Genomic DNA, 24,207 nt, shown 5'->3' with positions numbered 1-24,207 from the left:
AATGAAATAAAAACCTCAAAAATGTGCAAAATCAACAAGTAAATATCACAACAGGGAATAAAAGCATGAAGAGGAAGAACATGAAGACAACAATCACACAGCGAAGAGGAGAGGAGAGGAGAGAAGAGCGTGTCTCCGTGGGGCCGAAGCGTGCATCCTTAGCCGATCATGGCCTCTCTCTTTCTTTTTTCTTTTTTTCTTCTCTCTCTACCGGACAATGTAGAGATTACATCAATACAACTTTCTGAACAAGTCAAAAAAACATATAAAAAGCTATCAGCAACTACTTTTATTTCCTAATGTAAATATCATTGTCCAATCTCCACCTCCACCCAACCTCCACCTCCACCCCTCCTCCCCTCCACTTCTACCCTCCTTTCCTCAAGTCTGGAAATAGCTCTGAATGGGTGAAACACGTGCATGATGGCGCCCTCTGCAGGCCTGACTGGGTATTGCACAGAAGAAGGAAACACGCATTTGTCCCCAGAGGTAGATCTCTGGTGACACCAAGCGGACAAATGTGGAAATCTGCTCTTCCGTGCCTCTCCATCTTCTTCCTTCTTCTCCATGTTTGATATATAAAATGGTGGTGAAACAACCGTGTTTTTTTCTTCTTTTCTCATTTTATTCCATCATCATCATTAATACCTTAAACTATCTGTTCACTGACACTTCCAAAACAATCCTATAGCCTACGAATCTCAACATTTGCAGAATTTGACATGCAATGTTTGTGCTTATTATTATTTTTTTAATATTTGTTTAAAGCCTATATCATAAATGCCAATTTTATGTTGTTGTTTTTTAAATTTTTGGCTCATAGTGTTTCATTAGCAAGGCTATCGGCTCTCTAGGTATATCATTATTGCTCTTAAATGACCAAAAAAGTCTTGCCATTAATTACTGTGTGGAGTATAATGCTGAAATTCAGATGTTAAATGATGTGTTTGACCTGTGCTGACCTCAATAGGCCTTCATGTTTGTCTCACACTGCAAAGATTTAAGCAACATAGCCATAGAGAAAAGAGACTAAATGGTGCATATAGGTAAATATGTGTAGGTGTGTTGGTTGTTAATGTTATGAATAAATAAAAAATGCATAAAAACATGGCGTGCATTGAAGGATTAATTAATGTGAAAGGAGGGGGGGGGGGTGCATGCATGGGGTGTTTTAAGCAACTGTAATTAGGTTTTTTGACCAGAATATGAGTTTAGTTGTGCATGAATTCGTGAGGTTTGTGTGTAAAGGGGATTTTTTGGGTGTTTTTTAAGTGCAAAATGGGCGTGATTGGTGCACGATGCACGTGGGGCAGCTGGGGGGCAGCAAATGTTGCGCGTTCAAGAGAGAAAAAAAATCTTTGGAGTCTGCGCAGTTCGTGTCTCGTCACTCCGAAGTTTCGGGAGAAGCGAGCACGGAGGAGAAGAAGAAGAGGAGAGAGAGAGAGAGCGAGGGAGAGAGAGAAGAGGAACGCCATTTTATCCTGGTAATGGGTTTTTTTTCTTAACATACTTTGCTTTTTTTTTTTTACATCATACTTATCGCGGTTAATTTGAAGGTAACTGCACGGAAATGCACGCAATTGAAAGGCGTTGAGTAGCTAAGGGTGCGAAAAAAAGCGTAACACCGGTGCTTGCAGACATTTCGTCCTCTAACGTTTACTCGGCCCATCGATGCAAACACTACACACACACATCTACACACAGATAACACAACACTTCCGCCTCTTCTGGCTTTGTAAACGAGCTTTTTACATCCATGATAAATCCTCGTATGGGCTCCAGAGGTCGTGGCAGGTTGGGTTTGGTGGTTTTGGAGCAGCACGCAGCGGACAGAGATGGCGGAGTCTGCTGCTCCCTTCAGCAGCTCAACAAAGGCTGAGGAAGACTCGCGCTGATTGGCTCCCGCGGACCACGTGACCACCGCTATGTTTATTTAATCAGGAGAGAAGTTAATAATAAGAGTTACTGTAATGTACTATTATTCATATTTACTATTATTTATATATATATACTGTAATATAATATATGTACACTATTTTATATATATGTACTTTAATGTACTATTATACTATAATTACTATATTACTATTTTATATATTATACTATACTATAATACTATACTACTATTATATATATTTAGTATAATATACTATTTTAGACATTATAATATATATAATACTATACTACTATTTTATATATTATAATATACTATTGTACTATACTACTATTTTATATATTATAATATACTATTGTACTATAATACTATTTTATATATTTACTATAATATGCTATTTTATATGTAATATTATATGTGTGCTATAATATACACTATTTTATATATACTAGAATATATACTATTCTATTTCATATATGTATACTATAATATATACAATTTTATATATTTACTATAATATATATACTGTAATATATACTATACTATTTTATATATTTTTTATTTTATAAATTCTACAATAATATATGTATATATATATATATATATATATATATATATATATATCAATGAATTACACATATAGATAATATGTATAGGAAAAATAATTAAAAATAATAATTCTAATTTATTTATATGACTTTAATTCTTTTTGCCAACCAGTCTGTTAGAGATGGGACAAACTATTATACTACTCGTTTCTGTGCTGTAATATTTAAATGAACCATCGATCCATCAGTTTTAAGCTCTATAGACAATTCAAAGGTCTTCTGTACTCCTAGAAAACTCCTTTTATATAAAACTAAAGAAGAGTGTCATTTAGTTACTTCTGTTTTCTGACACTTTCCATCATTTCCCACACTGGTTCAGAACATGTGAAGAAAAGCTTCCTGAAGGGAAATATAAACTTTAAGAGCAGTTATTTATAATTATGAGACATTATAAGGGGACGTATTAATAACAGAAAAGGATCAAACTCCTTTTCTATTCCTTTAGTCATTTAACCCTTTACATCAGAGGTGTCAAACTCATTTTCATTCAAGGGCCACAAACAGACCAATTTGATCTCATGTGGGCCGGATCATTAAAAAGATGGAAGGATGGAAGGAAAATTAGGAAGGACAAATGGAAGGAAGGTGGGAAGGAAAGACAGGTGGAAGGAAGGAAAGAAAAGAAAGGAAAGGTTGGAAAAGAAGCCTGGAAGGAAGGAAGGAAGTGAGGGAGGGAGGAAGGAAGGAAGGAAGGAAGGATAGGTGGAAGGAAGGAAAATAAGACAGGAAGGAAAGATGGAAGGAAGGAAGGAAGGAAGGAAGGAAGGAAAAAACGACAGGAAGGAAAGTGGGCCAAAAAGGACCCCTCAGCGGGCCGGTTCTGGCCCACGGGCCGCATGTTTGACACCCCTGCTTTACATGCTGATCATATTCTGACTCATAATTAATCTCACATTCATGAATTCACCCGTTAATGTTTGATTCATCTGATGGGGAGAAAGTTTTTCCTTCCTTCCTTCCTTCCTTCCTTCCTTCCTTCCTCCCTTCCTTCCTTTCTCTGTCCTTCATTCCTTCCTTCCTTCCTTCCCTTCCTTCCTCTATCCTTCTTTCCTTCCTTCCTCTTTTCCTCTCCCTCCCTTCCTCAACCCTAACCTTTCCTTCTTTCCTCTGTCCTTCTTTCCTTCCTTCCTTCCTTCCTTCCTTTCTTTCCTCCCTTCCTTCTTTCCTCTGTCCTTCTTTCCTTCCTTCCTTCCTTTCTTCCTCCCTCCTTCCTTCTTTCCTCTCTCCCTCTTTACTTCCTTCCTTCCTTCTTTCCTTCCTCCCTCCCTCCCTCCCTCTGTCCTTCTTTCCTTCCTCCCTCCCTTCCTCCCTCCTTCCTTCTTTCCTTCCTCCCTCCCTTCCTCCCTCCTTCCTTCTTTCCTTCCTCTGTCCTTCTTTCCTTCCTCCCTCCCTTCCTCCCACCTTCCTTCTTTCCTCCCTCCCTCTTTCCTTCCTCCCTTCCTTCCTTCATTCCTTCATTCTTTCCTCCCTTCCATCCTTCCATCCTAAATTCAGCTCAAACTTGTAGATTTGTGATATAAAAGTCTTTTTCAGCTTCACAAAAATCTAAAAAATCTTTTCTCTCTTTTTTTTTCTGCTCAGTTCGACGGCCGTCTTGAGTCCAGTCTGGCACGTGGATCAGGATCAGGACCAGGACCAGGACCAGGACCAGGACCAGGACCAGGACCAGACCGACCACAAGGGAGGGCGGTGAAATCAGACTGGGTGCCAAACTGAGCTGTAGAAGAAAGAGAAGAAGGAGCAGAAGAGGAAGAAGAAGAAGAGGGGGAGTGTAGGAGGAAGAGGAAGAGGAGGAGGGGGCGGAGCCATGTCGGCCTCGTGGCGTGATGATGATGAAGAGTTCAGGATGGGAGGAGTTAAAGGAGGACTGAAAGCCAAACCCAGGTTCTCCTTCACGGAGGTCAAACTGCTGCTGGAGGCGGTGAAGAGGAACCGATACATCATCCTCAGTGAGTAGCAGCGACTGCCTGGTGTTAACATCTGGGTTATCTAGAGCAGGGGGGTCAAACATGAGGCCAGCGGGCTAAAACAGGCCGGCTGAGGGGAGCAATCCGGCCCACTTTCCTTCCTGTGTTCTTTTCCTTCCTTACATCTGTCCTTCCTACCTTCCTTCCTTCATTTCTTCCTTCCTTCCTTCCTTTCTTTCATCCTTTCTTCCTTTCTACCTTCCTTTCTTCCTACTTTCCTTCCTTCCTCCCTTCCTTCCTTCCTTCCTTCCTTCCTTCTGTCCTTCCTTCCTCCCTTCTTTGCTTCCTACCTTTCTTTCATCCTTTTTTTCTTTTTTCCTTTCTTTGTTCCTTCCTTCCTTCCTTCATTTCTTCCTACCTTCCTTCCTACCTTCCTTCTGTCCTTCCTTCATTTCTTCCTTCTTTCTGTCCTTCCTCCCTTCCCCCTCCCTCCTTTCTTTCCTCCTTCCTACCTCCCTTACTTCCTTCCTACCTCCCTCCCTTCCTTCTTCCCTCCCTTCCTTCTTCCCTCCTCCCTTCCTTCCTTCCTTCTTTCATCTGTCCTTCCTTCCTTCTTCTTCCCTGTCCTCCCTTCTTCCTCCCTCCTTTCCTTCCTTCCTTCTTTCTTTCCTCCTTCCTTCCTTCCCTCCCTCCCTCCCTTCCCCCCTCCCTCCTTTCCTTCCTCCCTTCCTTCCTTCCTTCTTTCCTCCCTCCTTCCTTCCTTCCCTCCTCCTTTCCCTCCTCCCTCCTTTCCTCCCTTCCTTCCTTGACTCGAGGACAGCAGGAGGGTTAAGGCTCATTCTCAGATACTTGTATTCAGTAACATTTCATTTTTAGAGTAAATAATGAGACAATTATAATAAATAGTTGTGACTTTAATCCTTAAAGTTTCAGTCTGGGTTTAATGCATGTTAAATCTGAAGCCTCTCATCATGAATCTGTATCTGTGCGTCTTTCTTCCTCTCTGCAGGGAAGTTTAACCAAGGCGTGTCGGCTGAGACCAAGAAGCAGACGTGGGCAGAGATCACGGATCAGATCAACGGTCTGGGAGAAAACCACCGAGAGGTTAGTGACTGTGCTCCCATGTTTGGTTTGATGTTAAGATAAAGTTAAAGGTTTACTCTGATCATCTGCTGTTTCCCTAGCAACGACCTCAGCATGTAAAATGATTTATTAAGGAGAATGATTGATCAGTTTGCTTTAGAGGAGGAAACTTTGCTAAATAAGCTTCAATTAAATTCAAATTATAAACCTTTTTGTATTTATTACTCCAGTGGTTTCCTAACTTTAAACCTTCCTTTAACCCTTACATGCTGTTCAGGGTCAAATTTGATCAATTTTTTACATTTTAGAGCTGTAAAAACATCATATACACATTTATTTCAGTCAGACTTTTTCTAATGTGACCCACAGTTTACAAAAATTAAAATAAAATGCATCATTTGAAAAATAATTGTGCAGCTGGTACACATTTTTATAAATGCAAATGTACAAATTTGACCTGATTTTATTAAATAAATTCAAAAATCAGCATTCAAATATGTTGTTATATTCATTATATTCTATAAAATGTTCACCTGGACCATAAAATAGTGATTAATGTTACTTACCATGTTATTTACCATAATATTAGTCAAAGCTGGATTTGATCTCCACAATAAAAGCATTCATTTCCTCTCAGATGGATTTGCTCTCCACAATAAAAGCATTCATTTCCTCTCAGGTGCATCAGAGCTGGATTTGATCTCCACAATAAAAGCATTAATTTCCTCTCAGGTGCATCAGAGCTGGATTTGATCTCCACAATAAAAGCATTAATTTCCTCTCAGGTGTGTCAGAGCTGGATTTGACCTCCACAATAAAAGCATGTATTTCCTCTCAGGTGCATCAGAGCTGGATTTGACCTCCACAATAAAAGCATGTATTTCCTCCCAGGTGCGTCAGATCATGAAGAAATGGGCGGACCTGAAGTGTGACGGGAAGCGGCGCGTTGCGGCTCTGCGAGGTCCGAACGGCAGCAACGTGAGGAAGAAGAACATGGGACCCGTTGAGAGGATGGTCCATAAAATACTGATGATGAGTCCGAGAGGAGGTGAGGAAGAGGAGGAGGAAGAGGAGGAGGAAGAGGAGAGATAGAGATAGAAGATAAGATAGGGAACTTTAAAGTAGAGAGGAAAGTTTTGTGACGTCTGTTTTGACTGTTCCTTCTTTCCTCCTTTCCTTCCTTCCTTCCTTCCTTCCTTCCGTCTGTCCTTCATCCCTCCCTCCTTCTCTCTTTCTTTCCTCCCCCTACCTTCCTCCCTTCCTTCTTTCCTCCGTCCTTCCTTCATTCCTTCCTCTCTTCCTTCTTTCCTTTCCTTTCCTCCCTTCCTTCCTTCCCCCCTACCTTCCCTCCTTTCCTTCCACCCTTCCTCCTTTCCTTCCTTCTTCCTCCTTTCATCCTTCCTTCCCCCTTTCATCCTTCCTTCCCCCCTTCATTCTTTCCTTTCCTTTCCTTTCCTTTCCTTTCCTCTCTTCCTTCCATCCTCCTTTCCTTCCTTCCTCCCTTCTTTCCTTCTTTCTTCCTTCCTTCATCCTCCTTTCCATCCTTCCTTCCTTCCCTCCTCCCTTCCTTTCTTCCGCCCTTCCTCCCTTCCTTCCTTCATCCTCCTTCCCATCCTACCTACCTTCCTTCCCTTCTTCCTTCCTTCCTTCCTCCCTTCCTCTTTTCCTTCCTTCCTCCCTTCCTCTTTTCCTTTCTCCCTCCCTTCCTCTTTTCCTTTCTCCCTCCTTCCTCCTTTCCTTCCTTCCTTCCTTCCCCCCTCCCTCCTTTCCTTCCTTCCTCCCTCGTTCCTTCCTTGGTTAAACATGTTGAATCACATGCTGTTCGGAGGCTAACCAGCTGTTTCTCCTTCATTATCTCTCAGACGGCGACAGTGATCCAGATTTAGACGATGAAGACTTCTCTAAGTTCTGCAGTAAAGGTCCGCCGTCGAATCCTTCTCCGTACTCCTACCTCAGCCTGACGGACAGCTCCCACTCTTTACCTGGAGGAGCCTCTCTGGACATATCTCCTCTCTCTTCACCAGAGAAAGAACCCAGCGGTAAGGAAAATAAAAAAAAGAAAAAAGAAAGAAAGAAACACGACGAGTCTGCAGCAGAAACATGCAGAAAACACAACCAGGTCCTTTATTAAGTAAATAATAAGAATAAAATACTAAAATTAAACATAAAACTATTAAACTAAAGAGGGGGGAAAGAGACTAAAATGAGATCTAAATTGGTCACAACCTTTTTATATAAAACAACCAACAAATAATACAGAGATTTTTTAAATGATGCAGCCCATTCCTCAGTAGAGAGAGTAGAAAGAGTCCAGGATGTCTTGTGATGAAAAGGTTTATTTACTTGATCGAGGAGAAGTGAAACCCTCCTGTTGTCCTCGAGTTAAGGAAGGAAGGGAGGAAGGAAAGGAGGGAAGGAAGGGAGGAAAGGAAGGAAGGACAGAGGAAATAAGGAAGGGAGGGAGGAAGGAAAAGAGGAAGGGAGGAAATAAGGAAGGAAGAAAGGAAAGGAAGGAAGGATGGAGGAAATATGGAAGGTAGGGAGAAAGGAAAAGAGGAGGAAGGACGGCAGGAAGGAAAGAAAGAAAGAAAGAAAGAAGAAGGGAGAGAGGAAAGAGAAGGAAGGGAGAAAGGAAGGAAGTATGGAGGAAATGAGGAAGGAAGGAAGTATGGAGGAAATGAGGAAGGAAGGAAGGTAGGAGGGAGGGAGGAAAGAAGAAAGGAGGGAGGGAGGGAGGAAGGAAGAAAAGAAGGACAGACGGAAGGAAGGAAAGAAAGAAAGAGAAGGAAGGAGGGAGGAAGGACGGAAAGAAAGAAAGAGAGAAGGGAGGAAAGAAGGAATGAAGGAAAGAGGGAGGGAGGGAGGGAGGGAGAAAGGAAAAGAGGAAGGAAAGAAGGACAGAAAAAGAAGGTAGGGGGGAAGAAAGAAATAGAGAAGGAGGGAGGAAGGACAGATGGAAGGAAGGAAGGACAGAAGGAAAGGAGAGAAGAAGGAACAGTCATGGTCTACAGATAAAACACTCCATCGTCCTCATCCAATAAAACATCAAACCTCTTCACTATAGTTACCTTTACAAAACAGGCAAACACATATCTGACCTCGGTTGCTATAGCAACACCATCACAAAGCATCACCGTTTTCTCCCAAAAAGGAGCAGAGTCACTGCTTAGCTTAAAGGAAGAGACAGTGTTTAAACCAGGAGGGTCAAACTCTCTTTCATTCATGTGGGCCGGGTTATTAAGAAGATGGAGGGAGGGAAGGAAGGAAGGACAGACAGGTAGGAAGGAAAGAAGGAAGGGAGGAGGGACAGGTAGGAAAGAAAGAAGGAAGGGAGGATGGACAAGTAGGAAGGAAGGGAGGATGGACAAGTAGGAAGGAAAGAAGGAAGGACAGATGGAAGGGAGGGAGGAAGGAAGGAGGGACAGACAGGTAGGGAGGAAGGACAGATGAAAGAAAGGGAGGAAGGAATGAATGAATGAAGAAATTATGAAAGGAAGGAAGGAGAGACAGACAGGTAGGGAGGAAGGACAGAAGGAAGAAAGGGAGGAAGGACAGATGGATGAAAGAAAGGTAGGAAGGACAGATGTAAGAAAAGGAAACTGGGCCGGGTTGCTCCCCTCAGCGGGCCGGTTGTGGCCCGCGGGCTTCATGTTTGACACCCCTGGTTTAACCCAGTAGACGTAAATGATGGTGGGATGAAGGGATGATAAAGGAGGATAAAGGAGGATAAAACACATCTCGCTCACAGTGGCTTGGTCGACGACAGCAGTTTGATTTTATGCATGTTCAATTTCTTCTTCTACTTCTTTTCTTCTTCTTCTTCTTCTTCTTCTTCTTCTTCTTCTTCTTCTTCTTCTTCTTCTTCTTCTTCTTCTCTTTTCTTTTCTTTTCTTTTCTTCCTCCTCTCTAAACTAAATACTTCACATTTTTGAGGTATCATTTCTTTTGTGCAAAACTTCCAACTGCTGCTGAGCCATCCGTAGTGATGATGGTCATGTGACCGTGATGATGGTCATGTGACGGTGATGATGGTCATGTGACGGTGATGATGGTCATGTGACAGTGATGATGGTCATGTGACGGTGATGATGGTCATGTGACCGTGATGATGGTCATGTGACGGTGATGATGGTCATGTGACGTTGCCGTGTTTTTGCAGGCGATCCTTTCCATTCGTCCTCTGACTTTGACTTAGACGTGGCAGACGACGGAGGTAAGACCCCAGCCTCACACAAACAAGCCTGACTGTAGCTAGAGGGGTCCGAACTAGTCCAGGAAGGGGTCCAAACTAGTCCAGAGGGGTCCAAACTAGTCCAGGAAGGGGTCCAGAGGGGTCCAAACTAGTCCAGGAAGGGGTTAATTTGGGCTGCAGGATCATTATGAGCCTTTATGGACTAGTTTGGAAACAGGAAGTATAGTAAAGCCAGGAGTTTTTAATAGATTTTGAAACACTGAGGATTAGGTGATGGATCGATGGTTATCAGATGGATCAGGTATCAGGAAATATCACATTTAATTGAGAATGATAATTATAATTTTAAAAATCCTTTTATGAACTTGAAAAATGAAATTCTACAAGGTTGACCTTTCAAAATAAAGTGTCCTGGTGCTTGGTGTTGGTGAGAGTATGCATTAGAATCATTGATATGTATATACATACATATTATAAATAATCAATTGGACTATGGAGATTTTATTTATTGTGGACAAACAGAAGAATCAGAGTTGAGTCTAAATACTGTAAACAGGAAGTCTGACTGATGTGGTTTCTATTCCCCTGGTTCTGCAGATATATTGATAATAATAATAATAATCTTTCATACAAGTGATGTAGCTCAACGTGTTTTACAAAGAAAAATAAAAAATACAACACAACAAAACGACGACAAATAAACTAAACAATAAAATGAGATAGGGCTGTTAAACGATTAATTTTTTTAATCGTGATTAATCGCAGAATTTCCATACTTAATCGTGATTAATCACGTTTTGAATTGCATGTTTAAAATCCTGTTATTTTACATTTGAAGGCAGTTTTAAGCCCATAATGTAAAGCATTTCTTACCAGAGTGTCTTAACTGGGAATCAATCACGGCTCTGCTGCGACTCCCACACTCCAAAATGGTCCTTTGGTGGAGCTGAGGCTGGCTTGGCTGCACCTGGGTGTTTAGCGTGGAGGTGCTAACTCAAACTCCACGTACTCCGGTGGTAGTTAAACTCCGTTTGACACAGGTTGCATTTTACTTTTGACTTGTCAACTGAAGCGTCTGGAAGTGTTTTAAAGTTAAACAAGCCGTTCAAAAGTCCAGTAGCTCTCTTACTTTCCATCAGCGCGGTAGGTTTACTGCAGGAGGCCACTTCAAAGCATAGCGCTACAGCTAGAGGAGCCGTCTACGGGGGAGTAGAAGGGACAAAAAGGCTTGCAAAATTAAAATGCGATTTAAAAAAAATGAACGCGTTATGGATTGCATTAATCTAATCGCGATTAACGCGTTAACGCTGACAGACCTAAAATGAGACAAGTCAGGATTCCCATGCATCCTGGAAAACCTGGAAAATTTTCCAGTCATGGAAAACGAGAGAAAAAGTAAAATGTTGTGGAAAAGCTTCAGTTGTCCTGGAAAATAATTTCTTCTCCCTTTGCTTCAAACCGTTTAGAAGGGTTCTTATTGCTAATGTTGTTAGCATAACTCAATGGGATTTAACATGAGCGAAATTAGCATCTCAGCTATCAATCAGTCACATTTATATTATTATTCATATATAGCAACTTTTAAACCAATCTAATGCAATTCAAAGTGCTTTACAGTATGAAAAACATAGGAAACACTAATGAGTAGATAAAATAATGTAAGATAAAGATATAAAAATTAAAATAGTGATAAAATAGAAATAATAAAATATGACTGTAGCAGCTGGATAATGAGTTTAGTGTGTTTAATGAGGTGAAATGACGACGTCCATGTCTCTCTGTCTTCCTCCAGAACTCGGCGGCGACTACGACGAGAACGACTCCATGTTCTCCTCCTACCACTCCCCCGTCCCCCCGCCCTCCTCCACCTCCTTAGACCCTCTGCCCGACGACGCTCTGCTGAGGGTCAAACCGGTCTTCACCTACTCCCGAAACAACAGCACCACCACCACCACCAACACCAGCACCACCCCCACCCCCACCCCCACCCAAACCACCACTTCCTCTTCCTCCTCCTCCTCTTCCTCTGCTAAACCTCCACCTGGACCCTCCCCCACCTCCACCTCCACCTCCTCCTCCTCCTCTTCTGGAGCTTCAACCTCCGACGCCCCCCCACCTCCACCACCACCACCTCCTCCTCTTCCTCTTACAAACTCCCAACCTACTGCATCTTCCAATCCTCCTGCTCCTCCTCCTCCTCCTCCTCCTCCCAAGCGCTCCTCCCCCTCCGACCCCTCCGACCCGCTCCCGGCCGGCGCCTCCTCCTCCTCCCACAGGGACAGCGTGGCCCAGCTGTCGTCTCAGAGCTTGCAGCAGCAGAGGGCGAGCCGGATGCTGCTCACCTCCGTGTCTCAGTCTCTGGAGGTGCTGGCCCAGTCGGTGCAGCTGCTGGTGGAGAGTCAGCAGGAGTTCGTGCAGGAGTCGTTGCTCCTTCAGAGGGAGACCGTCGATATTCTCCGGGATTTCTCCGGCACGGCTTTGGCGATGCTGAGGGATAAATCTGGCGGAGGAGGAGGTGGAGGTGGGAGTGGTGGTGGTGGGAGTGGAGGAGGAGGAGGAGGAGGAGGAGGAGGAGGGCAGCAAACGTCGACGGTGCATCATTTTCCCGCCTCTCGCTTCTAGGAGAGACGGAATGAACAAGAATAAGAGAGAGAGTCGGTTTTCTACTAAAATAAAAGAGAAAGAAAAAGAGAAAGAGAGAGACTTCAACAAGAGGATGAAACATGAAAACGAAGGCTTGTCGGTTTATTTATGTGCCTCCATCTTTTTTTTTTTTTTTTCTTCCCTCTCTTTTTTTATTTTGCAGTCTGCATTTGGACAGTGTTTCCTTCCTTCTTTCTCCCTTCCTTCCTTCCTCCCTCTTTTCCCTCCTTTCCTTCCTTCTTCCTCCCTCCTTTCCTTCCTTCTTCCTCCCTTCCATCCTTCCTTCATTTCCTTCATTCCTCCCTTCCTTCCATCCTTCCTCCCTCCCTTCCATCCTTCCTTCCTCCCTTCTTTCCTTCCTTCTTCCTCCCTTCCATCCTTCCTTCTTCCTCCCTTCCAGCCTTCCTTCCTCCTTTCCTTCCTTCTTCCATCCTTCCTTTCTCCCTTCCATCCTTTCATCCTTCCTTCCTCCCTTCCATCCTTCCTTCCTCCCTTCCATCCTTCCTCTTCCTTCCTCCCTCCCATCCTTCCTTCTTCCTCCCTTCCATCCATCCTCCCTCTTTTCCTTGCTTCCTCCCTTCTTCCTTCCTCCCTCCTTTCCTCCCCTCTTCCTCCCTTCCATCCTCCCTCCCTCCTTTCCTTCCTTCTCCCTTCCATCCTTTCCTTCCTTATTCCTCCCTTCCATCCTTCCTTCCTCCCTTCCATCCTTTCTCCCTTCCATCCTTCCTCCCTTCTCCCTCCCATCCTTCCTCCCTTGCATCCTCCCTTCCAACCTTCCTTCTTCCTTCCTTCCATCCATCCTTCCTCCCTCCCATCCCTTCCCTTGTTGTTTTTCTCCGCCTCTTTTTTTTTTTTTATATTTTATTTTACAGTTTCTTTGTGAAGCTGCAGTTGGCATTTTTGGACGGTGTTGCTGTTTTCGTTTTTTTTTCTTGGTGCTTTGAACTCAACATGCCTCTTAATGTGTCGCCATAATGTCTTTATGTTGTAGTTGTTGTTTTATGGAGTTAATTAAGATGATGAAGCTGTGACTGCTCTGTTCTTACAGGGGAGGAAGGGGAAGGGGGCGGGGCTTAATATTTAGGCGGAGGGCATCATCATCATCATCATGCTGCATATCACTGCTCACATGTTGCAGATATGGTGAGACAGACAGAGAGAGAGAGAGAGAAAAGAGAGAGAGAGGGATTTAAAAATATGAAAAAGCAGAAGCTCCTCGCTGCCTTTTGACCTCTGACCTCACGAGCGTCTGTGCTGCTTCACACATTTTAACTAACGTCTGAATTCACTGAAACATGAAGCAGAAGTTACAGAGTTAAAGATAAAAAATAAAATAATAAAAGGATGTTTATCAGACCGGCTGCCTCCTCCTCTTCCTCCTCCTCCTCCTCTTCCTCTTCCTCCTGATGAAGATACGCTAGCCTTGACTGACTTTTATTTTGTAACTTCCTGTGAGCGTCTTGGATGCTCGTTTTGAACCAGAGGAGATTAACAGAAGAGAGAAAAAGAGTTTTAATCTCTCAATAGATTATAAAAGTGTATACTAACCCCCCCACTCCTCCTTCCTCCTCTTCCTCCTTCCTCTTCCTCTTCCTCTTCCTCCTCCTCCTCTTTCTTATTCTCAGCGTCGTCACACTTGAGTCAGATTTCCATTAATGGAGCGACACTTTATTCAATGCTCTTAACCCTTTACATACTGACTGACTCTTCCTTCCTTCCTTCCTCCCTTCCTCCCTCCCTTCCTTCCTTCCATCTATCCTTCCTCCCTCCCTCCTTCTCTCCTTCCTTCCTCTCCCGTACCTTCATCCCTCCTTCCTCCTTCCTTCCCTCCTTTCCTTCCTTTTTCCGCCCTTCATCTTTCCTTCCTCCCTCCTGTCCTTCATTCTTCCTCCCTTCCATTCTTCCTTCCTCTCTCCTTTCCTTCTTCCTTCCTCCCTCCCTTCCATCCTCCATTCATCTTTCCTTCCTTCTTCCTCCTTTTATTCCTCCTTTCCTTCCTTCTTCCTCCCTTCCATCCTTCCTTCTTCCTCCCTTCCATCCTCCCTTCATCTTTCCTTCCTCCCTTCCATCCTCCATTCATCCATCCTTCCTCCCTCCTTTCCTTTCTTCCTTCTTCCTCCCTTCCTTCCTCCCTCCCTTCCATCCTTCCTCCCTTCTCCCTTCCTCCCTCCTTTCTGTCCTTCATTCTTCCTCCCTTCCATTCTTCCTTCCTCTCTCCTTTCCATCCTTCCTTCCCTTCCATACTTCCTCCCTTCTCCCTTCTTCCATCCTCTCTCCTTCTTCCTTCCTTCCCTCCTTCCTTCCTTCCTCCCTCTTCCCTCCCTCCCTTCCTTCCTTGACTTGAGGACAACAGGAGGGTTAAGGTTAAAGCTGTCAGAGTGAATTCTTCTTATTTATGGGGCAAAACAAAAAAGATGCATTTTATTTCCTGTCTTCCATATTCAGGGTCACATTAAAGTAGCAGTGCAGCTAAAAGAAATGTAAAATGAGGTTAAATTGGACCTTGAACAGTATTTAAGGGTTTAAGCTGCTGAGACGGAGATGAAGGCACATCCTCTCCGATCTTATCATGACATGACTAACCCTGAACCATCCAGTCCACCTCACACAGGAAGTGGTTTTAAAGGGTACATTTCTACGACACAGCAACAGGAAAGAAACATGCTTACCTGCTGCTTTGAGACAGATGGTGATAGGAAGGACAGAAGTATTCATTTAAGGCAGGGGTGTCAAACATGCGGCCCGTGGGCCAGATCCGGCCCGCCGAGGGGTCCGATCCGGTCCACTTTCCTTATTCCTCCCTTCCTTACATCTTCCCTTCCTTCCTTCCTGTCTTATTTTTCGTCCTTCTTTCCTTCCTTCCTTCCTTCTTTCCTTCCTTCCTTCCATCTTTCCTTCCTTCCTTCCTTCCTTTATTCCTTCCGTCTTTCATTCTTGTCTACTCTTCCTTCTCCTCCTTCTTTTCCTCCCTTTCTTCCTTCCATCTTTCCTTCCTTCCTTCCTGCCTGCCTTCCTTCCTTCCTTCCTTCCTTCCGTCTTTCATTCCTGTCTACTCTTCCTTCTCCTCCTTCTTTTCCTTCCTTTCTTCCTTCTATCTGTCCTTCCTCCCTTTCTTCCCTCTATCTGTCCTTCCTCCCTTTCTTCCTTCCATCTTTCCTTCCTTCCTTTCTTCCTTCCTTTCATCTTTTTAATGATCCGGCCCATGTGAGATTAAATTGGACTGTATGTGGCCCTTAAATGAAAATGAGTTTGACACCCCTGATTTAAGGGATAAAAGGTTGTTTTTTATTATTATTATTTGGCCTAAAATACTTAAAATACAGTTTAAATGAATGTGAATGGTGCAGACTCCAGTTAGAAACCAGTCACAGAATGGTTTCATACCAGTAACATCAGTCACTCACTGTAAAGTAGAGTCTGAAATTACAATCTGAATAATTTTTTAATCTTAAATAGCATCTTTTAATGAGACTAAATTAAAATTTAAAGCATTTCTTAAACTTAAACCTTTTTAATGTCTTTTATTGTGGCGGGGTCCTCGTCATATATAATTAAAATAAAGTAGTTAAAGCTCTTTTAATTTGAAAAAGTAAAAGATTTCAAACATTTCTCTCTTCTATATGATAGTATACTGAGTTTTGGGTTTTTTTAAAAAATGTTCATTGAATAAAATGAGGCATTTGAGGACTGTGGGAAATTAAAAAGAAGTGCTCATTTCACCAAAAAGTCAAGAAAATGATCATTATAATATAATTTAATGATTTAATGATTACTATATAAAAATGAGTGTTATTGTGAGTATGATGAACACACTGTATAAAGTACCTGAGAGTATTTCACATGTTGATGACGATGACGATGGTGCGTTTGAGGACCTTCTGTTTGTTCTCCTGTTTGAAAACCGACCGACCAAAATGACTCGTTTCCTGTCTGCTGTAACTCCTGTTTGTTTCCTATACAGCCAAATCCTGACAATAAAGATTTTATTATTAAAAACTAAAAAAAAAAGACAAATGTGTTTATTGAAAAGCTACATTTTAACAGTCTGTAGTGTAATTTATGTAAGTTTAGGGTCCTTAATATGAGTCAAATACACATGATATTAATCTTAGAAACAGTGACAAACCACAAAGTGTCTGTTTCTGACTGAAATGTGTCAGTTTATAACACCTACCCTTATTTTATTTTGTTTAACTTTTTATTTTATTTTATTATTTATTTTATTTTATTTAACTTTATTTATTTATTTATTTTATTTTATTTAACTTTATTTATTTATTTATGTATGTATTTATTTAATTTAATTTTTATTTTTTATTCATTTATTTATTTATTTTATTTATTTATTTTATTTATTTATTTATTTATTTATGTATGTATTTATTTAATTTAATTTTTATTTTTTATTCATTTATTTTATTTATTTATTTATTTTATTTATTTATTTATTTTATTTATTGTATTCTGCTCTTTTTTCCTTTTATTTATTTTATTTTATTTTACCTTATTTTTTGTTTTATTTATTTTACTTGATTTATTTATTTTATTTTATTTTTTTGTATTTGTTTATGTTCTTTTTCTTTTCCAAAATATTTTATTTTGCTTTTTTCTTATTCTTTTATTTTGTTCTTTTTTCTTTTCTTCTTTTTTCTTTTCTTTTATTATTTATTTTACCTTATTTTTTCTTTTACTTGATTTTTTTTCTTTTCTTTTTGATGACGCAACATCCAGAACATGTCAGCACTTTCCAAACATCTGCACGCTCTGTTCATCTGATCATCTCTGAACACTCGTGCACTCGTCCCCTCACCCCAAAAACCTCATCTTCATCTTCATCTTCATCAAGCAGAGTTACGACTGATTTCTAAACCAGAAACCAGAAACCACCGACTCATGATGTTAAACTATATTAAGTATATACGGATCACTTTTTAGCAGCAGGAAGTTTGAGACTGATGAGAAGATAAAAACTCGGAGAGGAAACGACTCATTTAAGCAGAAGAGCAGAGCAGATAGAACAGATATACCTCCAGCTCTTTACTTCCTCCTTTATTATTTAATTATTTATTTAAATGATAAATTATGAAATGTGGTAATGATGAAATGATATGTTGGGCAATCAGAAGCTGATAAACACGACGTTCAGCTGTCAATCAAATGCTGAGTTTCTGTGCTGCTAAAGACGGAAAGAATTCAACATTTATCATTCCTTCTTTCCTTTCTCCCCCCTTCTCTCTTTTGTCCCTTCCTTCCTTCTGTCCTCCCTTCCTCCCTCCCTCCTTCCTTCCTCCCTTCCTGCTTTCCTTTCTCCCTCCTTCTCTCATTCCTCCCTTCCTGCTTTCCTTTCTCCCTCCTTCTCTCATTCCTCCCTTCCATCTGTCCTTCCTTCCTCCCTCCTTCCTTCTGTCCTCCCTTCCTCCCTCCTTCCTTCTGTCCTCCCTTCCTCCCTCCTTTCTTTCCATTCTCCCTCCTTCTCTCATTCCTCCCTTCCTTCTTTCCTTTCTCCCTCCTTCTCTCTTTCGTCCCTTCCTTCCTTCTGTCCTCCCTTCCTCCCTCCCTTCTTTCCTTCCTCCCTCCTTCTTTCTGTCCTTCCTCCCTCCCTCCTTCTTTCCTCCCTTCCTTCTTTCCTTTCTCCCTCCTTCTCTCTTTCGTCCCTCCTTCCTTGTTTCCTCCCTCCCTTTCCTTCCGTCTGTCCTTCTTTCCTCCCTTCCTTCTTTCCTTTCTCCCTCCCTCCCTCCGTCCCTCCTTCCTTGTTTCCTCCCTCCCTCCTACCTCCCTTCCATCCTCCCTCCCTCCCTCCTTCCCTTCCATCCATCCTCCCTTCCTCCCTCCTTTCTTTCCTTCTTCCTCCCTTCTTCCTCCCTTCTACCTCCCTTCCTTCCTCCCTCCCTCCTTTCCTTCCTTCTTCCTCCCTTCCTTTCTTGACTCGAGGACAGCAGGAGGGTTAAAATGAACAAGAGGAATCATTACAGAGAGAAAAAAATATTTTTAAATATAATATAAATACTATAAATCCTGTTATTTAGACCCTTCAGTTTGATCCTGTGAGACCTTTCTGGAGTCCTAACCCAGTGCAGCGACAATATAAAGAATAAATATATATAAATATATATAAATATATATAAAAATTAAAAAGAACAAACATTTAGCAGCAGAGTGCATTAAAGTGCATTAGAAAGAATTCAACATTTATTCCTGTCGTCCTCTCGGGTCAAAATGACCCCGTCTGTTTTGACTGTTCCTTCTTTCCTCCCTTCCTTCCTTCCTTCCTTCCTTCCGTCTGTCCTTCCTTCCTCCCTCCTTCCTTCATTCCTCCCTTCCTTCTTTCCTTTCTCCCTCCTTCTCTCTTTCATTCCTTCTACCTCCCTTCCTTCCTCCCTCCCTCCATCCTTTCCTTCCTTCTACCTCCCTTCCTTCCTCCCTCCCTCCTACCTTCCTTCTTTCCTTCGTCCTTCCTTCCTCCCTCCTTTCCTTCCATTCCATCCTTCCTCCCTCCCTTCTTTCTTTCCTTCCTCTTTTCCTTCCTCCCTTCCTCCCTCATTTCCTTCCTTCGTCCTTATTTCTACCTCCCTTCCTCCCTCCCTTCCTCCCTCCTTTCCTCCCTCCTTTCCTTCCTTCTTCCTCCCTTTCCTTGACTCGAGGACAACAGGAGGAATCATTACAGAGAGAAAGAAAATCTATTTTAAATATAATATAAATACTATAAATGCTGTTATTTAGACCCTTCAGTTTGATCCTGTGAGACCTTTCTGGAGTCCTAGCCCAGTGCAGTAACAATATAAAGAATAAATATATATATATAAAAATGAAAAAGAACAAACATTTAGCAGCAGAGTGCATTAAAGTGCACGTGGAGATGAAGTGCAGTGAGCTCAGTGGTGACAGCTGATGTGATTCTTCTGATAAGCAGGTTAGAGGCTTGATGTTCTTCACTGATAACCTCTAACCTCTTTAATAAGAAATAAAACTGTAATAATAATAAAATGTATGCATGGTTTTTTAATCTGTAAAGGCTCATGTGCAGTATTAAACATGAATGCATGTTATATAAAGTGCAAAAAAATGTTCAACAAATTAAAAGCACAGGCTGAAAAATGAGATAAAACAGATAAACAGAAGAAACTGGTGCAGCAGATTCAGAGATGGAACTTTTTTTTTAATCTACATTAACCTATAATTAGTAAAAGTGCTTTAACCTCCTGAGACTCTCCTAACTAACTTTGCAAAATAAATAAATAAATAAAATAATGAAAATAATAATTCCAATTTTTCACCACAAATGTCTTTTATTTTGAAATTTCACAACTTTTTCCTAAAGTGGCCCAAAATGCACAAAAATGAAAATATTTATATTACAGTATGTTCTACTTTTGTATAAGTGTTACAAATATTTTGGCTTTTTGTTTAAATTAATAGTTTTAATGAGATTATTATGAGGATTTCCTTTTTATGGTTTCATTAGGTTCTTGTAATTTTCAGTTTCAATAGTACATTATACATATTATCACATTGTCTAAGCAGGTAAAATATATACACTTTGAATTTTGTCAAGCAGCTTCTGTCTAAAAATAATTTGAAGAAACAGACGTAATATTGTTGAAACAGTAAATAGATGGTTTATTATAGTAAAGATATAATTTATATATATTATTATTATATATAAGTTACTATGGAATGGTTTTACTGGTTTGGTTGTTTGTGCCCCTGGAACTGAAATGAGTTTGACACTTCTGTCCTTCTTTCCTTCCCCCCTTCCCTTCCTTCCTTCCTTCCTTCCTTCCTTCCTTCCTTCCTTCCTTCCTTCCTTCTTTCCCTCCCTCCTTCCTTTCCTCCCTCCCTGCCTTCTTTCTGTCCTTCTTTCCTTCCCTACTTCCTCCCTCCTTTCCTTCTCTCCTTCATCCCTCCCTCCTTTTCTTCCTTCCTCCCTTCCGTCCCTCCCTCCTTCCTTCCTTCTTTCCCTCCCTCCTTCCTTCTTTCCTCCCTCCTACCTTCCTTCCTCCCTTCCTTCCTTCCTTCTTTCCCTCCCTCCTTCCTTCTTTCCTCCCTCCTCCTTTCCTTCCCTCCTTCCTCCCTCCCTCCTTTTCTTCCTTCCTCCCTTCCGTCCCTCCCTCCTTCCTTCCTTCTTTCCCTCCCTCCCTCCTACCTTCCTTCCTTCCTTCCTCCCTCCATTCTTCCTTCCTTCCCTCTCACCTACCTTCCATCCTCCTTTCCTCCCTCCTTTCCTTCCTTCTTCCTACCTTCCGTCCTCCTTTCCTTCCGTCAGTCCTCCTTCCTTTCCTTCCTTCTTCCTCCCTCCTGTTCCTTCCTTCTTCCTAACTTCCTTCCTTGACTCGAGGACTCTAGTTCCTGTGCTTGGGAATTGAAGGAATAATTATAATTATAATATAATCAGGTATATTTCAGACTAAGCTTAGTGACGATGCAGAGTAAACGTGATCAGGAAGTAAGAGTGCAGATTACGAGGAGGAGGAAAGTCCCTGAAGGCTGGCTCTGGATCTGATAAAGACGAGAGACGGCACATGTAGAAGACAGTTAAGGTGAAACGCTGATTGGAGATGGAGCACCGAGTCCTGCTGGTGTTTCTGTCTCTCTGGAGCTCAGGTAGGACTCTGCTTTCATTATTATGAGGCCTTTAAGGATGTTTATAGGTCAAAACTGAACATATCAATACCTTTTTTTTGTGGACCCAGCATCAAATTTCTGCTTTTAATCCATTTAGAGAGAATATATTAGAGGATTATGGTAAAAATGTCTAAGTGGTGTAACCATAAAAACTTTGCTTAAACATTGCTTAAAAACAGTAAATAGTCAATAAAGCACCATATCAACTAGTTTGGCATGATCTTACATTATAACTTTTATATTAAATAAAGCTAATGGAATACTATTGTTCTAAATATTACATTTAATCTGGGTTACCATGGAGACCAGGACACATTTATATTATTTAAATGGAGCATTCAGTCTTACTTTTGCTCAATAATGGTGCAAATATCATTTTAAATGAAATAAAACCAACAAAAATACTAAAATGTACATTTTAACAAAATTGATGCTGCTTTTAAATGTTTATTTTTAAAGATATTTTTCAATTGCTCATCTTGACAACCCTTTTTAAAAAAAAAAAAATCACTGATACTTATCCACCGGCTAGAGACAGAGGTCTGAGTTTCTGTGGTTGTGGTTGTGTGTGTGTGTGTGTGTGCGTGTGTGTGTGTGTGTGTGTGTGTGTGTGTGTGTGTGTGTGTGTGTCTGCGTCAGTATTCTCTATAATCTGGCTGTTTACAGACTGACAGCAGCTATAATATTAGAGAAAAACACTGCAAGCTACGACAGAGTGTAAGGGAGTTTTTATTTGTGCTGCTCATGTGGGAATGTTTGGTCTCTTTAAATTAAATTAAAGTTCACAGTCTAGACCTGCTCGATGTGTAAAGTGCCTTGAGATAACTTTAGCTGTGATTTGGTGCTATATAAATAAATTAAACTGAATTGAAGAGTTTATGTAAGCATGATGTGATAATTAAAACTAAGATAAAAAAGCTTGAAGACTGACATTTTATAGATATTTTATAAGTTCATACAAGTTATAAGAAAAGATTGTTAACAAAAAAAATCTCAATAAATTAGATCCTTAGCAATTCTTTAACACTCAGAAAATGCTTAGTTTTCAGTGTGTAATTTTGTGGGTTTTTTTGTGTTTTGTGTTATGCTGTTTGTCAAAGAATTGCTCAGAGTCTAATTTTTGTAAATGATCTACGTACTGTATGAACCCAAATATAATGAAGCAGCACTTATCCACCAGACACTTTTATCTGTATTTCTTACATCACATAGCACCAATTTACTGTTACATACCTGCAAATTACTCTTCAGAAAATACCTAGAAAGTCAAAATAAAGTGTTACCACAGTAGACTATATTATACTCAACATAAAGCCTAAAAACCCAACATATATTCTCAGTTATTCCTGACTTGGCCAGATTCACCTTTTTGACATCCCATGCATTTTTAGAAATTAATATCCACCAATTGAGCACAATATAAACTAGTATGAGAATAAAGGTGTTTTATAAATGTGTATTAGTCTGTATAGATCACAGCAGCAGCAGCAGCACTGTTACGTAAGCAGCATGTGCAGCCAACAGACACAAACTCGCACTGTGCTGCTTGGCTTTTAGACCACAGCTAGTGTTTCCCATTCAGTCCATTTCCTCCATGTGACAAAGCTACTTAACAATCCAAAAAAATATTTAACCCTTTGTAGGTCTGCTCAACCGTTCAGTAGAGGTCACTTTGTGTCATGATATCAAAAACTCAAAGCTCAAAAACTAAATCTATTGAACCCATTTAACTTTTTTGGGGGCAATCTTTACCACTTGTATGAGCTCTGTAATGCACAGACAGACCATCAGATTGTGTTATGGTTGCTATAGATACAGGTTGTTCTATGGTTGCTATAGATACAGGTTGTTTTATGGTTGCTATAGATACAGGTTGTTCTATGGTTGCTATAGATACAGGTTGTTCTATGGTTGCTATAGATACAGGTTGTTTTATGGTTGCTATAGATACAGGGTGTTCTATGGTTGCTATAGATACAGGTTGTTTTATGGTTGCTATAGATACAGGTTGTGCTATGGTTGCTATAGATACAGGTTGTTCTATGGTTGCTATAGATACAGGTTGTTCTATGGTTGCTGTAGATACAGGTTGTTCTATGGTTGCTATAGATACAGGTTGTTCTATGGTTGCTATAGATACAGGTTGTTCTATGGTTGCTGTAGATACAGGTTGTTCTATGGTTGCTGTAGATACAGGTTGTTCTATGGTTGCTATAGATACAGATTGTGCTATGGTTGCTATAGATACAGATTGTGCTATGGTTGCTATAGATACAGGTTGTTATATAGTTGCTATAGATACAGGTTGTTCTATGGTTGCTCTAGATACTGGTTGTTCTATGGTTGCTATAGAAACAGGTTGTTCTATGGTTGCTATAGATACAGGTTGTTCTATGGTTGCTGTAGATACAGGTTGTTCTATGGTTGCTATAGAAACAGGTTGTTCTATGGTTGCTATAGAAACAGGTGGTGCTTTAGTGTATAAATGAAGAAAAACACAAATGACTGCTGACATCAGAGATCCTGCTGGAGACATTTGTGAAGTTGAGTTTCATTTTTTCATCTTGTACGTGAACAGAATGAGTCTCTATTATGTTTTTAATAAAAGTTTAGAACGAATGAGGTCTGTAAAACATCACATTTAGGGTCAATGAGAGAAACAAAAATCCATGTTTTATGTTGTCATGACCTCAAAGTTGTATCTGGTTGTACTAAATCTTTATTTTCATGTTCATGTTCTGTTGTTTCTCCTCAGGCCTCTGTGCTGAAGACGAACACGATTCAACAGGTAAATGTCTTGTTTTGCTCATATTCAAAAAATATGAATATATGAAAGTAACATCATTTCATTCATTGATTATTCCTTTTTGTGTCTCTGCTCACAGCTGATGATTACAGGTTGGTGGGAGGAGCGAGCTCGTGTGCCGGCAGACTGGAGATGAAACGTGGAGGAGAGTGGGAACCAGCGGACGACAAGCACTTTGACCGGAACCTGACAGCTGCAGATGTGGTGTGCCGACAGCTGGACTGTGGCCCAGTTGTTTCAATACGAAGAACAAAGGATTCCCGTTTTATATCGGACACCATATCTGGCTTTGTAAAGTTTTCCTCAGTCTTTGATAAAGGATCTCCCGTCCTTGAGATCAGCTGTTCAGGTCAGTGTCATTACTAGCAAAGTGGTTGAGCTGCATCCATGTAACTGAAATGTCTGGTTTCACTAGTTGCATGTCATACACTCTTTTCTTTTCCTTTGTTCCC

At 41.0% G+C, this 24,207-nt stretch overlaps 1 protein-coding gene across 1 annotated transcript; it reads left to right on the top strand.

Annotated features, from left to right (window-relative positions):
- The first annotated feature begins 4,082 nt into the window (after nucleotides 1-4,082).
- Nucleotides 4,083-24,121, top strand: LOC128359980 (proline-rich protein 12-like). The gene is made up of 10 exons (XM_053320295.1): nucleotides 4,083-4,105; nucleotides 4,136-4,451; nucleotides 5,419-5,513; nucleotides 6,384-6,540; nucleotides 7,355-7,531; nucleotides 9,652-9,705; nucleotides 11,477-11,589; nucleotides 11,692-12,205; nucleotides 23,705-23,737; nucleotides 23,835-24,121. Exons 2-10 carry the CDS (start codon nucleotides 4,310-4,312, stop codon nucleotides 24,119-24,121), a joined length of 1,572 nt encoding a protein of 523 aa, XP_053176270.1. The 5' UTR covers nucleotides 4,083-4,105; nucleotides 4,136-4,309.
- Nucleotides 24,122-24,207: the final 86 nt, after the last annotated feature.

This window comes from Scomber japonicus, chromosome 6, assembly GCF_027409825.1.
Source record: "Scomber japonicus isolate fScoJap1 chromosome 6, fScoJap1.pri, whole genome shotgun sequence".
NCBI classification, from domain to species: domain Eukaryota; kingdom Metazoa; phylum Chordata; class Actinopteri; order Scombriformes; family Scombridae; genus Scomber; species Scomber japonicus.
Note: the sequence above shows the minus strand (reverse complement) of the source record. Positions and strands in the feature narration are given on the sequence as shown.